We start from the raw sequence: 13,839 nt of genomic DNA, 5'->3' as shown, positions 1-13,839 counted from the left end.
GGTATTGCTTTACAAGAGGGGCCATGTGAAAATTGCTAAAGCAAGAAGTAAAGAACTCTTTATATATAAACTTCGTGGCTGCCCTCTGGATATGAGTCTGAGAAGTTCATTAATGCTTGGTCTGGATTCAGATCATATGTCACCATATTTTTAAGTGAATGTAAGATTACTTTTGGATTCAAAAACAAAAAAAGATTTGAAAAATCTTTTGAAAGAAATATTGCTTTTCAAAAATTCCCCAAAGCTGTAATATATTAGACATTTTAACATTTAGAACTCAGTCAAACATTTGTTTTGAAATGATGCTGTTTTACATGAAACCTAGTATAAAGGATGTGTATAAATAGTTGTGTCCACATGTAGAAACTTAGTAAGGAGGGGGATTTTTTTTTGTTTGTTTTCTTAAAATGCATGATGAAATGTGCTCCTTTGTATGCAATTTCAATAACTAATTTTTATATACTTTTTTGGCCTTAGATATATACCCTGAATTTGCACAACTTTATCTGAACCTGTTTCAGATTATTGGTTGTATCTGTAACGTTTCAGGTATTAGTGAAAGTTGAAGCTATTCTAAAATTGTCTTTGAGGTTCTTGACTTGTAAATCTCAATCTTTGTTTCTGAAATTAATCTCTCAAAAATAAAGTAAAATCAATGAAAATAAAGGGCAAAAGTTACAGTACTTCATAAAGATGAAAAAGCTAAGATTTAAGCTGTGGGAAAATCTTTTTGAGGGCTTTATGGAACAGAAGGTTATTAAAGCTAATTCCACCCAGGATCAGAAATTAAAATCTGACATTAAATGGAATATTTCTAGCTCACTGTTAGAACAGTACCTTGAGATTCTTTAGGCCTAGAAATTCATCCTGAAGTCTATGATCTTCTTGAATCCAGACTGCCTGTGGGTAACATTAGTGTTCAATTTACTTGAGTCATCCTGCCATATATGAACTCCTCTGAGTACCTCACAGCCATGATTGTAGTTCCTAGTTTTTCATCCTTTTAGTCTTCCTGTATTCTAACAGCAATTTAAGGACAATTTATAGTATAATTGTTATCCAGTTTCTCTCTTCGTATTGAAAAACACTAAGTAATTTTGTATTCCTCATTTTTTATCGTAAATATATGAACAATTACTTTTTAAACAATATTTCTTCTTTTATCTTTACACTTTTCACCAGTTCAATGCTTACTCTAAAATACATTATTTTGTAGGCCATGGTGTTATTCCTGTCTTTGTTCCACCTTCTTAATCAGTGTCTTGTTGATATCAAGCAACCACTTTCACTTTATCATGCATATGAAACAACTTTCTGGTTTCCACTATTCATCAAAAAAGCAAATATTGTTCTGTACAGTTCAGCATTCAGGAAAGAGTCTCTCATCTGGGACAGAGAGTTTTTTATCCCATGTCACTCTGAATCCATCAGTGTCTGTGTCCTGCAGGCAAATAAATCATGTAGATGTATTAGTCAAAATTAGTTGCCTTTATTATTCATGGCTCCTTTTATTGCTTACCTTGTAGTCATTCATAGCCACCACATTAACTCTTGTGGTCTCTTTTTTTTTCTCCTTTTTTTTTTTTCTCCTTTTTTTTTTTTCTCCTTTGTTTTTTCCCCCACAGTGTGACTACTTGGCTCTCTTTCATCTTTTCTCTGAAGTTTGTATTAGTTACTCTTTATCTGATACAATAGACTTCAGTTCACTAGTTCTAGAACACATTTACATTATCAAAAGCCATAATTTCTGACGTCATTTTTAAGTTATGGCATTCATCATTTTGTTTTTCTGATAGCTTCCCTCTTTTGAAGAAGTCCAACTCCTTCCCTCCCAAAAGGAACTGCAGTATTGACAAGATATTTACTCCAGCATATGCCTAAGAAAGGCAATAAGCACCTGTGCATCTGCAGTGATTTCAGACCCCTTAGGACTTGGGGTCTTCTCAAGAACATGCTGCTGCTCAGAACCGCACCCCAAATTCCCTTGACCCTCCAGTGTCACAGTCGGTGTGGTGGCACCAGCTGGTAGCAGTTCACACTGCTGCAGCTGCTCACACTGAATGTACACAACACATCATGGCTGGGCATGCTGAGCTTTCCTTACACTTTTATTTATAGCCCCCTGTTCAGAACCCTACAGTTATATGGGCTGATTCGTAGTTTGACAGTAACTCATTTTAAATTGTCTGACACACACACGATCTCAGTGACAGAGTAATGTTCTCAAAGTTCTTATTCTTAACCTTGTCCTTGTGTTTAAAAAATATTAGCAGTTCATCCCAAAGAAAATTATGCTGAAAACCTCACTGTATGAAATTGTTTCTCTTACCTACATTGAAGCTCTGCTTAATCAGCAAGAGCACCACACTATGTACAATTCATTTTTTCCACTTTTTCCACTTAACCTTTGAGGTTCTTGTTTGTAAGTCCATAAAAACTGGTTTGTGTATATTTTGTGCAGGATGTGAGGTTTCTTTCAGGCAGAATTTCTGTTGTGTCAGTTAAGGAAATTAGACTTTGCTTCCTTTTTTTTTTTTTTCCCTGATTTTCTTTTACCCAGCAAACATTTTCTAACATCCAAATCCTACTTTTGGTGAACCTTCTCAGTTGTTCAATTATTGGTTTTCTGTCAATGTAACTTCTTACTTCTATGAAATATGTGTGCATTGATCAAGTGTTCTTAATAAGTTGTTAATTATTTCTGAATAGAATTTGAAAGCAGAAGTTTAAAGTTTTTTATATGTATATATATGAAAAATTTATGTCCAGAGTATAAGGCTGAATTGAAGATAAATGTGCTCGATCTTTATCACTTCTTAATAATATGGTAAGGGAATATATAATGAAAAAAGCACCTTCTAAACTGTCTGAAATATCTGTGCTATTTATTTCATATTCAGGAGGACTAGGCAGGAGAGAAGAGTGCCTAATTCATATTATGATGACACAGCCTATACTCCTGAAAGGTATTTTAATTTATATAGTAAAAATAGATAGAGTTGAGCAATAAATTTTTATGAAGCATAGTCTGAAATTCTAATTGGCCTAGAGTAATGATATTTAAATTTACAGTGCACTTTATGCCATATTTCTCTAAATACAGAACAACTAATCTCCATAGTTTTAAGTACCTCATTTTCTTTTTAGCCCTCCATTAATTTGACTTTGGATTTTTTGAAGCATAATTCTTAACTTGAAAAATTTTTTATTCATTAGATGTGGGAGGAAAACTGAATGGTACAGAGGAGCTTAGGTACAACTGAAGGTTTTTTCTCCACTTAACTGCACCATAAATCTAGTGGCAAACCTTTTCTCTCACTAGAAGTGATTCTAGGGCAATTTAGAGTCCTCAATTTCATTCTTTCAATAACCTGAGTACCCTAAGATGGTATGCAGTTTTTAGCATGTTACTGCTCACATTAACTTAAAAGGGGACTAACCAAATGCCTTCAAATTGGTTTTGAGTGTTTTTCATGCTAGGAACCAAAATACTATTGTTCTTCCTAAATACTGTATCATAGCAAGCATAATAGCACTAAAATCTGACATGTAATCTGAAAAGTTTTGGGGTGTCTCTGGAAATAGTTATTTGATAACAGCCTTTCATGTTTAAAGAGCTAGGCCAAAAGTGATGGAAATCTGAGGAAAGGAGCAAATCAGTGTTCCTCTCCCTCTTTACAATCAGATGTTTTATACTTCTCTGTCCATTTTTAAGTCAATGTCTGATTTTTGTCTATGCTATGGGAACAGATAAAGCAGGGATTTTTTCCTAATAGCAAGAAATTTTGGATTTATTTGATTACTATGAATAAATACATTCATATTTAAGAAAAAATAAAGTGCACTGCAATTTTAAACCAATATTGATGTATTTATGGTGTCTGCAATAAAGTAGTTTTATCAAAAACTCTTACCTAAAATACTGGTTAACTGGAGAGACTGGCCTCAGTTTTGAGGAGACGGATTATCAGGGAGAGTGTAAAGACGTACCTGCCATTCTCCAGCAGTATTCTAATTTATATGGGATTAAATCTAAATATACTGCAAACCCTCAGATTCTGCAGCATGAGAAGTTTGGAGAAAAGGTGGACAAGCAAAAAATGCTGCTGTGGTTCCCAGGAACAGACTCATGAAAATTCTTGGATCGGTGTATTCAAGCCATTAAAAAGTTTTTCCTTTAGTCTGTGGCTAATATTTTAAGTACATATAAATGATTTTTAAAGTCCAAATTGGTAATATACCGGTCTCAATATTTTCTGATAATCCCTGTCTTCTCACTGACTGCCATGTGGAAATTGTTGAATAGAGACAACATAGACCTTCTGTGGCTTTACTCTAGCAAAATCCTGAAAGTACAAAACTGCAGAGATTTAGTTGAAGCTCCTTAACCAAATGGCGGATGATTTGTATCTAGTTTTAATAGTCTGGAGTAGCAGCACACAAGCAGTTTGTCCATTGATTTCTTAAAGCATCTTTTTTGTCCCGTTATTTATTTTCTCAGTAGTGTTTCCTAAGATAAAATACTTCTATATAAGTTTTTTGTTGTCTTCAACTGATTTACTGAAATGATACTGCAAATGCTTGGGCAGCACATATTCAGTACCTGGAAGAATAATACTACTATAAAATTTAATTAGTTTTCATTGTTTGATGATTGAAGTGAATTTTCTTCTGCTTCTTACATACCTGTGAGCAACCAACTACCCTTTCAAATAGAAAAAAAAAAGAATACAACTGGAAAGGTCATGTATTTAAAGTTAAAAGCTGTATTTTAAACTATGAATGCATATAATATTATTTTTGTTAATGTTTTGTCTCCACAATTACTTTTTTATTATTCCACAAGCTCAATAGTCATCGAAAACATGAAGACATTTATAAGATAAGGGATCAATTAGTCTTTATAGAACTGAAATTTGTGTGTGTGCTTAATTGCTGAAAAGACTTTAGGTGAAATATAATAATTGTATAAGGAAAAAAGCCCTATAATTTTCTTGGTGTTTGGTTTTGGAAAAGTTGGTTTTGTTCATACCTGAAAGAAAATATGAAATTTAGAAAATTATTTGAAAATATTTGGAAATCTTCCCATTTTGTTGAGAAGTGGTCGTGTCACATGAATTAGATTGCTGATAGTGATACATCATTTTTTAATAACACTTCTTTATTTTAACTGCATTATAAAGGTGGTACAATGGTGCAAGTTCATGGGCAGATGATATAGTCAATGGTTCAGCTGAAAAATATGGGTAAGTAAAGAGTGTAGTTACAGATAAAACTAAAATATATTTTGGATCTTTATTATAAGAGTTCATCTGTAAGTGTACCAAATTTATTCCTAATAAATGTATTTTTATCTTTCTTTCTTTCTTTCTTTCTTTCTTTCTTTCTTTCTTTCTTTCTTTCTTTCTTTCTTTCTTTCTTTCTTTCTTTCTTTCTTTCTTTCTTTCTTTCTTTCTTTCTTTCTTTCTTTCTTTCTTTCTTTCTTTCTTTCTTTCTTTCTTTCTTTCTTTCTTTCTTTCTTTCTTTCTTTCTTTCTTTCTTTCTTTCTTTCTTTCTTTCTTTCTTTCTTTCTTTCTTTCTTTCTTTCTTTCTTTCTTTCTTTCTTTCTTTCTTTCTTTCTTTCTTTCTTTCTTTCTTTCTTTCTTTCTTTCTTTCTTTCTTTCTTTCTTTCTTTCTTTCTTTCTTTCTTTCTTTCTTTCTTTCTTTCTTTCTTTCTTTCTTTCTTTCTTTCTTTTTCTTTCTTTTTCTTTCTTTTCTTTTTTCTCTTTCTTTCTTTTCTTTTCTCTCTTTCTCTCTCTCTTTCTCTCTTTCTTTCTCTTTCTTTCTTTCTCTCTTTCTTTCTCTCTTTCTTTCTCTCTTTCTCTCTTTCTTTCTTTCTTTCTTTCTCTCTTTCTTTCTCTCTTTCTTTCTTTCTCTCTTTCTTTCTCTCTTTCTCTCTTTCTTTCTCTCTTTCTCTCTTTCTTTCTTTCTCTCTCTCTTTCTCTCTCTTCTCTCTCTCTTTCTCTCTTTCTCTTTTTCTCTCTTTCTTTCTTTCTCTCTTTCTCTTTTTCTCTCTTTCTTTCTTTCTCTCTTTCTTCTCAGAACTAAAGCACTTATGTTCTAGTCTTTTTTCCAAGATTAAACTCTTTTATTCAGTTACAAATAGAAAAAGAACATTAATTATGTTGGAACTATTTTTAAAACATGTTCTCACTGTTCAGGGCTGCTTCAATGAAAAGGGGCTTTTTTAGTGATACCTGCCTACATTTGCAGTGTTGGGGAAGGTGTCTTTGAGACCTAATACTTTTTTTACTTTTAGAAATAATCCCAGTTTTATCTAACCTATCTTCCTTTGTGATTGATGCACAACCCATGCAAAGTGCTTTGTGCCTTACAGTCTTTAGTTCTTCCCAGTTGTAGCTGGCTTCTGATCAAGAGAGAACAAAAATTTTCCTTGGTTCGTTGACTTTATTGCTTCCCCCTCATTTTCTTTTTTTTTTTTTTTTTTTTTTTTTTTTTTTTTTTTTTTTTTTTACTTTGTTCCTTTGCAAATGTGAAGAGAGAACATAAGAGACTGTTAAATTGAAACTTTAAAAAATCAGACAAAACCCAGAATGGATCCATCATCATTTTAGTGTGGGCTTCTCTTTTAGAGAGGAGGGATTTGTGAGGGTCTTTTGGCTAAACATGAGTGCAGTTGCAGAGACTTGAGACCATATATCTTCTCCAGCTTTTTAACCACAATGTCACTGTTCACTGGCTCTTCACTTTTAAGTGTACAGCAAAGGCCATACTTATTAATTCATCCTGGAAACTGCAAAAACACACTGAAAATGAACAGCATTTAAAGAAGGCTGGAAACTGCTTGATGTAAATAAAGCTTTAGTCACAGAGTCCTGGCTTCCTTCTTTTTCTTACTTTTAGTCCTGAATTCATGCTAACATAGATAAATATCTAAAAAATAGATTTTTAACATTTAAAAGAAACTTATTTGTTACTACTCTCTGTCTCCATTTAAATTTAGCTCCAAAAATGTTTGGCCAAAAAAAAGATAAAATCCTTTGCTGTGAACCATTATGACTTTTAAGTAAAACATGAGGCATAGAAAAAACTTTAGTAGCATAAAGACTGCTGGAATGGATCTGATTCTGTACAGGTGAATGGATTTAGAGAATGCCTTTAACAGAAACCGAATGCTATTTTACTCATTCATAATTTAAGAACTTAAAAGGTAATAAAGTTTCACATACCTGCTCCTGTTCGAATGATCGGATTGAAATCCTGGTTTCAACAAGAGACAAAACTCTTGAAGTCAGAGAGGTCAGAATTACAGATCTGTTGCCAAAAGTTAAGAAGATGAACAGGGAGCTGCAGTATGCATATACAATACCTTCTTAGTAACAACTCTGGGTTTGGTAATTTACTATTTAAACATCTGCCATATTTTTGGTTTTTAAAAATGTCACTGAAAAAAAAAAGCCAACTATGTAGATGTGCCATATAGAAATAAAATTATATTTAAGATCTGAGGGAAAAAAGCCCACAAAATCCATCAAGAACCAAGTACTTTTCATATTTTGCATTTAGCACTGCACTTAATAAGGCATATTTAAGTACATGCTTAGTTTTAAGCCTACAACTACTTTGTGTGGTCTATAGTCTGGGTGCTCCGCTGAACTACATTTGAACAGTCAAACTCTACTAGGAAATTCTTCTTTTTTATTGCTTCCCTCTCAAGATCCTCTATGCTTTGTCTTATATACCACTATACTTCAGTCATGAGACACATGCTAATTAAAATCCAGGCGTGTTTCTGGTTTTGCTCATACGTTATGGTATAATATTCAAGTTGAGTGGGTAAAATATTGTGTTCTGAAATGGGAAAAACTGTGGAATATAGTTATAATATAAATCTGAAAGTGTTCTATTTTGGAATATTTCCAGTACTTTAATGGAAGTTTAGATTATTATCTGGAGAGAATCACTGCAGCAGATTCAGTTATAAAACTGAGCTGCAGTGAAGGAGAGAAGAGGATTTCAGCTCTTTGAGAATTTTGAATTCCCAGCTTTTGAATCCTAATCAGCTTTATCATGATCTTCAGTGAGTCATCTCATGAACATAGAGATGTGTATTCCTGCAGGGTGATTCTTTTATATGGGTTAATTGAGGATCTGTGTTAAAGATGTTGAAAGTTAGAAGCAGTTGGCAAAATACAAGATACTATGTAAGGCAACTGGCTATAAGAGTGAAAAGGTACATTGCAAGTACCAGAAGCAATAAAGTAAAAAACACTCTACAACTTTTTTTACACATAAAAATTATATGAAATGCACATTTTTTCTGTCTTAGTTGTTCCAGGAGTTAGATTACTTATTAGTTTTATTGATATTTGATTGTACTAACTAGTATAAACCTCTAACTGAAACCACAGAATCATAAAATCGTTTGGGTTGGATTGTCTCCCCCAACTCCCTATGTGAGGCATGACTTTGCTATTCCTCAGCCAATATATCAGTGATGACATATACTGGAGAGTAAATCTCAGCAGGTAGAGATATATATGCTTTCCTTAAGCATTTTTATAATTGTACCATGCCATGTGTTAGCATGGTTATCTATGTCGACAACAGCCACCAAAGTGACTGCAGAGCCATGTCCAGGTACCTGAGCAAGCTGTGAGCAATTGCATTTCTGTAGCTGCAGAGAACACAGGAGTGTGGAGCACAATGTGCCTGGGATCATAGCAGAGTTCCTGCTTTGCCTGCTTAGCTGAGTTAGAATAATTTAGACTTTGGCATGTTACAGTTTAATCAGGCCTGTCACTGGCATGGAGATATACCAGTAGTTATCCTATGTACCACAGGGTAATATGCATATATAAAGCACATGTATAAAAAACACTATGGAAACCAAAATATCTTGTTTTACTTTTTTTTTTGAACCAGAGCACCTAAAGCTTTAAGTTTCTGTCTTTTAAAAACTATAGCAGCACATAATTTTATATGAAGTTCCTTTATGGGTATAGATGAGTTATTTGCTGAGATATCGTGTCACCAGTTTTTCTAGAGATTTGACAGTGTACTGCTCCTTCCCATTTTCCATTGCAATATTTATGACTCAAATTTAAGGTTTTTTGGTAGTAGAAATCTCATTTGTTTGTAGACATGCTTATCTGTGTTATGCTAACAGAGGATCTTGTGTCTGTGACTAAACAGCAAAGTTCCTATAGCTAGTAGAAGAATAACATGTCCAAGGATTGAAATCCAGCAGCCATCCACAGACACTGACAGGTATTGCCATTGTATATTAGCTGGAGTTTGAAATTATGATACTTAGAAATGTGTTGTTGTATTTTTCTTATTCTGTTCCGTGTTTCTAGATGAAAAAGATGCACTAGGAGCTGAATTGTAGTGGACTGTAATCCTACAACAATTCTATTTTTATTTCTTCATTTTTTTGTTACGAGAAAAATCTAATGCTAAAATGGTGATTGGCATGATCTCTTCATTTGTATGGAGTAAAAGAATTTAATGGGATTTTAAATAAATTGTTCTCAGTCATTTTGGGGAAAAATAAGTGCTACTTGTTATGTAAGCTGTTACAATTGCTTACTTGTTAATGTTAATCTTTTATAAAGCTTTCTCTATCCATAAGTTTAGGTCAATGACTATAATAATTTGTTGAAAAATCTTTTTATTTGTTAAGAAAAGTAACAAATCTGAAAAATTAAAAATCAGAAAGTCTTATTTAGTGCATTGGAAAAAGAGTTCACGTTTGAAATTTGCAGTATATATATATATAAATGGAGATAAATCAGTATACAAAATAAAATTTGGTAGCACCTTTGGTTAGGTACTACAGCAACTAGAGTTTACAGTGGTACCTAAATTATATTAGATTCTAGTTCTAATACTTGATGGGTTCGGAAAACGAAGTCGGGCTGTGAATACTCACAGAGCTTTCTGTGTAGTGAGTCACAGAGAGCTCAAACAGATTGGGTTGCTTGGTTTAGAAGCAAACACTGCTGTACCTTTGCCTCAGAGTAAGGAAGAATTATGCTTACAAGTCTTGCAGACTTTGGCAAGGAGATTAGCCATCTACCATGCCTGTCTTACCTAGAGAAAGTATAACGATGCTACAATAGGCAGTACTAGATGGAGGAAGTCATTATTGGTATTTCATAATTGTATTTTCATTAGCTGTATTTTATAATAACGGGTCTGTTAGCAAAGGTAAACAGTGCTAGGTAGGTTAAAATATTTATATGGATGTTGAATAGTTTAACTAAGACTACCATATTTCCCTCTTTAAAAATCAGTAATTCATTTGTAATGAGAAAAGAGGAAAGTTTCATCCAGTTAATTTGTAAGCATAAGTCTTTAAGAATGATAACTGAAAAGTTAGAAACTTCCATTTTTAATTTAACTTCCTACCATAATTATGGCTGGAAGCCATTCATGCATAATTTTATGCAGTGGTAAAGGAGTTTCACTGCAGAATCAGGTTATTGGAATGATAGTTTTCCTGTAAAAGGGACAGTTGCTGAAGACTGGGATCATCTAGTATGTGGGTTTACTGTTAAAGGGATAAAAGAGTAAGCGAGGATGAAGACCAGAGAGTAAAACTATTTTTTTAATTGCTCTTTACATATGTATGATGTAAAACCACAGAGTAAAGCTTTTAAATGGAAGACTGTCCCCTTGAAATAGCCCTCCATTTGCTGTAGTGGTTATTGAGAGGATTGCAGCCTCTAGCCTGAAACCTGAGGGTGACAATCAGTTTAACCTCAGGACTCAGCTTAGTCTTCAAATCCTTCACTCTACAAAGCAGCATTGCCACAGCTTCAAAGGTTTACTGCCAAAATCCGCCTCCTCCTTCACTTCAGGGAACTCCTGGTTGTTTTTCCACTTGAAGTAAATGCCCACTGGAGATTGTGGCAAACAGCTATTGAGTATGAAGTTTTTGACACCTTTATCTGTTAGCATAGTGATTAGCTACAGTTACTGCATGATGTTCAGCAGAACACAAAACCTGCCCACTAAGCCATAAACATTGACCCCAATGGTAAAAATGCCCCCTTCCTCCTAATCAGAGAATAGGCCAGATCCCTAATATCCTAAAAACTACTTTTTATACCTATAGAGCTGGAGAGAATGAGGCCTTAAGACTAATAAATGGGAGCCTTAACTTCTCATGAAGTCTTTATGAGAAGCATGTGGTTGCCACTCACCTGTTCCTCTGTGTGTCCTCCTGGCTGTTGGAAGGAGAGAGGAATAGAGTATGGAGTGATAGATACCCTTACCACATTGCCCAGTCCCTGCTGCTGGGTGCTCCTGTGGCCCTCTACTCACTGACAGGAGAAATGCTGACAGACCCAAAAAAGTCTCTGCGGGCTCATTAATAGTCTGAAATATGGGGATAAACAAGATAAGGGTGGGTTTTTCAAGACCTGGATATTGGGTTTTTTGTAATCTTGTTGAATTTAGGAATATTTTTTCTTGACATTTATTCCCATAGTCAAGGAATGTATTCTATGGTCATTTCTTGCCATCATGCAGATGGGTGACATTTTCCTCACCTTTCATAAAACTGAAACCTCTCTTAAATGGTTAATTCAACTAAACAACATTCCTATCAAAGCTAAGGTTGTGTTTCTCTGTCTATCAACAATGTAAAAGAAGCGAGACAGTGGATGTTTTTGCTGATGAAGCTTCCCATTCAGAAACAGAACTGATAGAAGAAGAAGTGAGGTAATCTTGTTGTGATTTTGTGCCAGGCTTATTGTACTTTTCCTACAATCTTTAGTGCCTCAGCTTATAATTACCATTTTTGTGTCTCACTGTGGTGTGTTTGCTTGTTAGGAGCTTATAGATGTAGGTTCATGATGTATGGTATTATTCTCAATCTGTCTGTGGCAAGTCCTTTGTATGCTCCAGGAGTGCAATTATGACCTCATGGAAGGCCTGAGAAAAGACTGCTTTTAATGAATGTTTTATAAACGCATTCAGCAAAGTCAGCCACTATACTCTTTTTCAATGCTTTTAGAAATAAAATGCTGTTACTAACATAAAAGCCTTCATAATAAGGCTGTGGTATGTCTCTCTCCTTTTTGATACTAATTAAAATTTGACTTCTTGTTACACTTAATCACCATCAAGCCACTCATTGTATTAACTGACTTCATTGTAAAATGCATGACATCGCTCAGGGAAAAGTCCTGAAGGGTACACATTCCCCATTTGTATTCTGTATCTGTTCAGTTACTCAAGGAGAGCTGGGAGGAGTGTGATTTTAATAAATAGTTCCATTAGGGTATGGATTTTACTTCTTACATTGCCTTGATTTAATGTATTTGAGGATATTGCTCGCAAATATTACTCCTTGTAAACAGACCAGATACACTGGGAAAAAAGGTGGGACTTGATTAATTTCTGAAAGTTATGGCCTGATTAATTGCCTAAGAGAGTAGAAGATGGCACTACTTGATCAAGAAATTCTCTTTTACTCAGTCTAATTTCTTCCCATTGCATCTCTAACAATAACTTTTTCCACTGCTGTTTTGGTACAGTTCCATAGGCTGTGAAAGAATTTTTTAATTAAAAGCCAAATTTTTTTCTAGTTGTTGGAACCTCTGTAGTACTAATGATGTAGATTTCCATCTGATTACAGTCTGATCACCACATATGAATCTATCACTATAGCCCACCCTATATATAATAGAATCTATCCCCAAGTGTAACAACATTTGACAGTGCTACATGGTAATTATAACATCTAGATTGTGGACTTTCCTACAAACAAGCATGCTACCTCTAGAGAAAATGCAATCTGTAAGAAATATGTAAAAATCTATTTATATGAGGAATAATGCACAATTATACTGCACAATTAATGAGTTCTTAGCTTTATTAAGACTTAATATTATGTCAGCTACTCTTTTATTCCCAGGTTGATATATTATTTGTCAAAACAACAATATTTTAACCCAAAAATTGTCAGGAAACAGACTATTGCATGGATAGTCATTTACTGAGACATTGGAAACATTTCAGCCCATTTATCAAGAGTATGGAGCAAGTCAAATCATACGTGTAAAAAACCTGTATGTTATCAAGACGTTATCTCAGAAAATTTATTCCCTCTAAAAATGTATACCATAAAATGATTTGCTCCAAACCAGTATCATGCAGCATATTTTATAATTAATAGAAAAGTCAAAGTTCAACTGAGCTGCTTTTTGACTAACATTACAGGAATTGTGAAGCAGCAGATAGACAGCCATATCAAAGATCCAGATCAACAGAGCAACGTCCTGTACTAGAGCGGACCAACTCCCGCTCCCGATCCACAGAGCGTCCTGACTCAAACCTCATCAGGTCGATGCCTTCATTAATGACTGGAAGATCTGCCCCTCCTTCACCTGCCTTACCGAGGTGAAACAGACAAATCAATCAGACTAAACCCCTTCAGCCCCACCAGCTCACCATTTTATTTTCCCAGTAGCTAATTGGTATCGCCTCATCCTTAGCTGATCACTAGCAGCAATAGATACTAACCCTTTCAGTGTGAACACACTATTTATATTCTACTCTGGATATAATGGTGTGGCTACCATTGCAAATTGCTTGCTGACAGTATTTAACTATGTTTGTTTATGATTTCTCATTTGTCAGGAATCCTGGATGGTTTCCACATAAAGCACCTCATAACTATCATATTCTTCTCTTACAGAATGAGAAATTATTTGTGTTCATCAGACATTGCTTATAGAACAACCATCATAACATCAAATGAAACTATTTTTTTTAAAAAAAAAAGTTTCTTTAGATGCACTATACTAACTTTGTCTATTACTTATC

At 34.1% G+C, this 13,839-nt stretch overlaps 1 protein-coding gene across 40 annotated transcripts in view; it reads left to right on the top strand.

The window, feature by feature from the left end:
* RIMS2 (regulating synaptic membrane exocytosis 2) overlaps positions 1-13,839 on the top strand; it is a 446,716-nt gene that overhangs the window by 301,246 nt on the left and 131,631 nt on the right. For 30 of the 40 annotated variants that reach the window (XM_063389477.1, XM_063389557.1, XM_063389462.1 and 27 more), the window contains one exon: positions 13,234-13,413. The exons of 8 other annotated variants lie outside the window; for them this stretch is intronic. In XM_063389477.1, the coding sequence (XP_063245547.1) occupies positions 13,234-13,413 (180 nt within the window). Of the gene's footprint in view, positions 1-2,900; positions 2,967-5,183; positions 5,247-9,195; positions 9,271-11,658; positions 11,731-13,233; positions 13,414-13,839 lie in introns of all 40 variants that reach the window. 2 more of the 40 variants (XM_063389435.1, XM_063389445.1) reach the window with 2 other exon arrangements.

This window comes from Prinia subflava, chromosome 1, assembly GCF_021018805.1.
Source record: "Prinia subflava isolate CZ2003 ecotype Zambia chromosome 1, Cam_Psub_1.2, whole genome shotgun sequence".
Lineage (NCBI taxonomy): Eukaryota > Metazoa > Chordata > Aves > Passeriformes > Cisticolidae > Prinia > Prinia subflava.
This window is presented reverse-complemented; position numbering and strand designations above follow the sequence as displayed.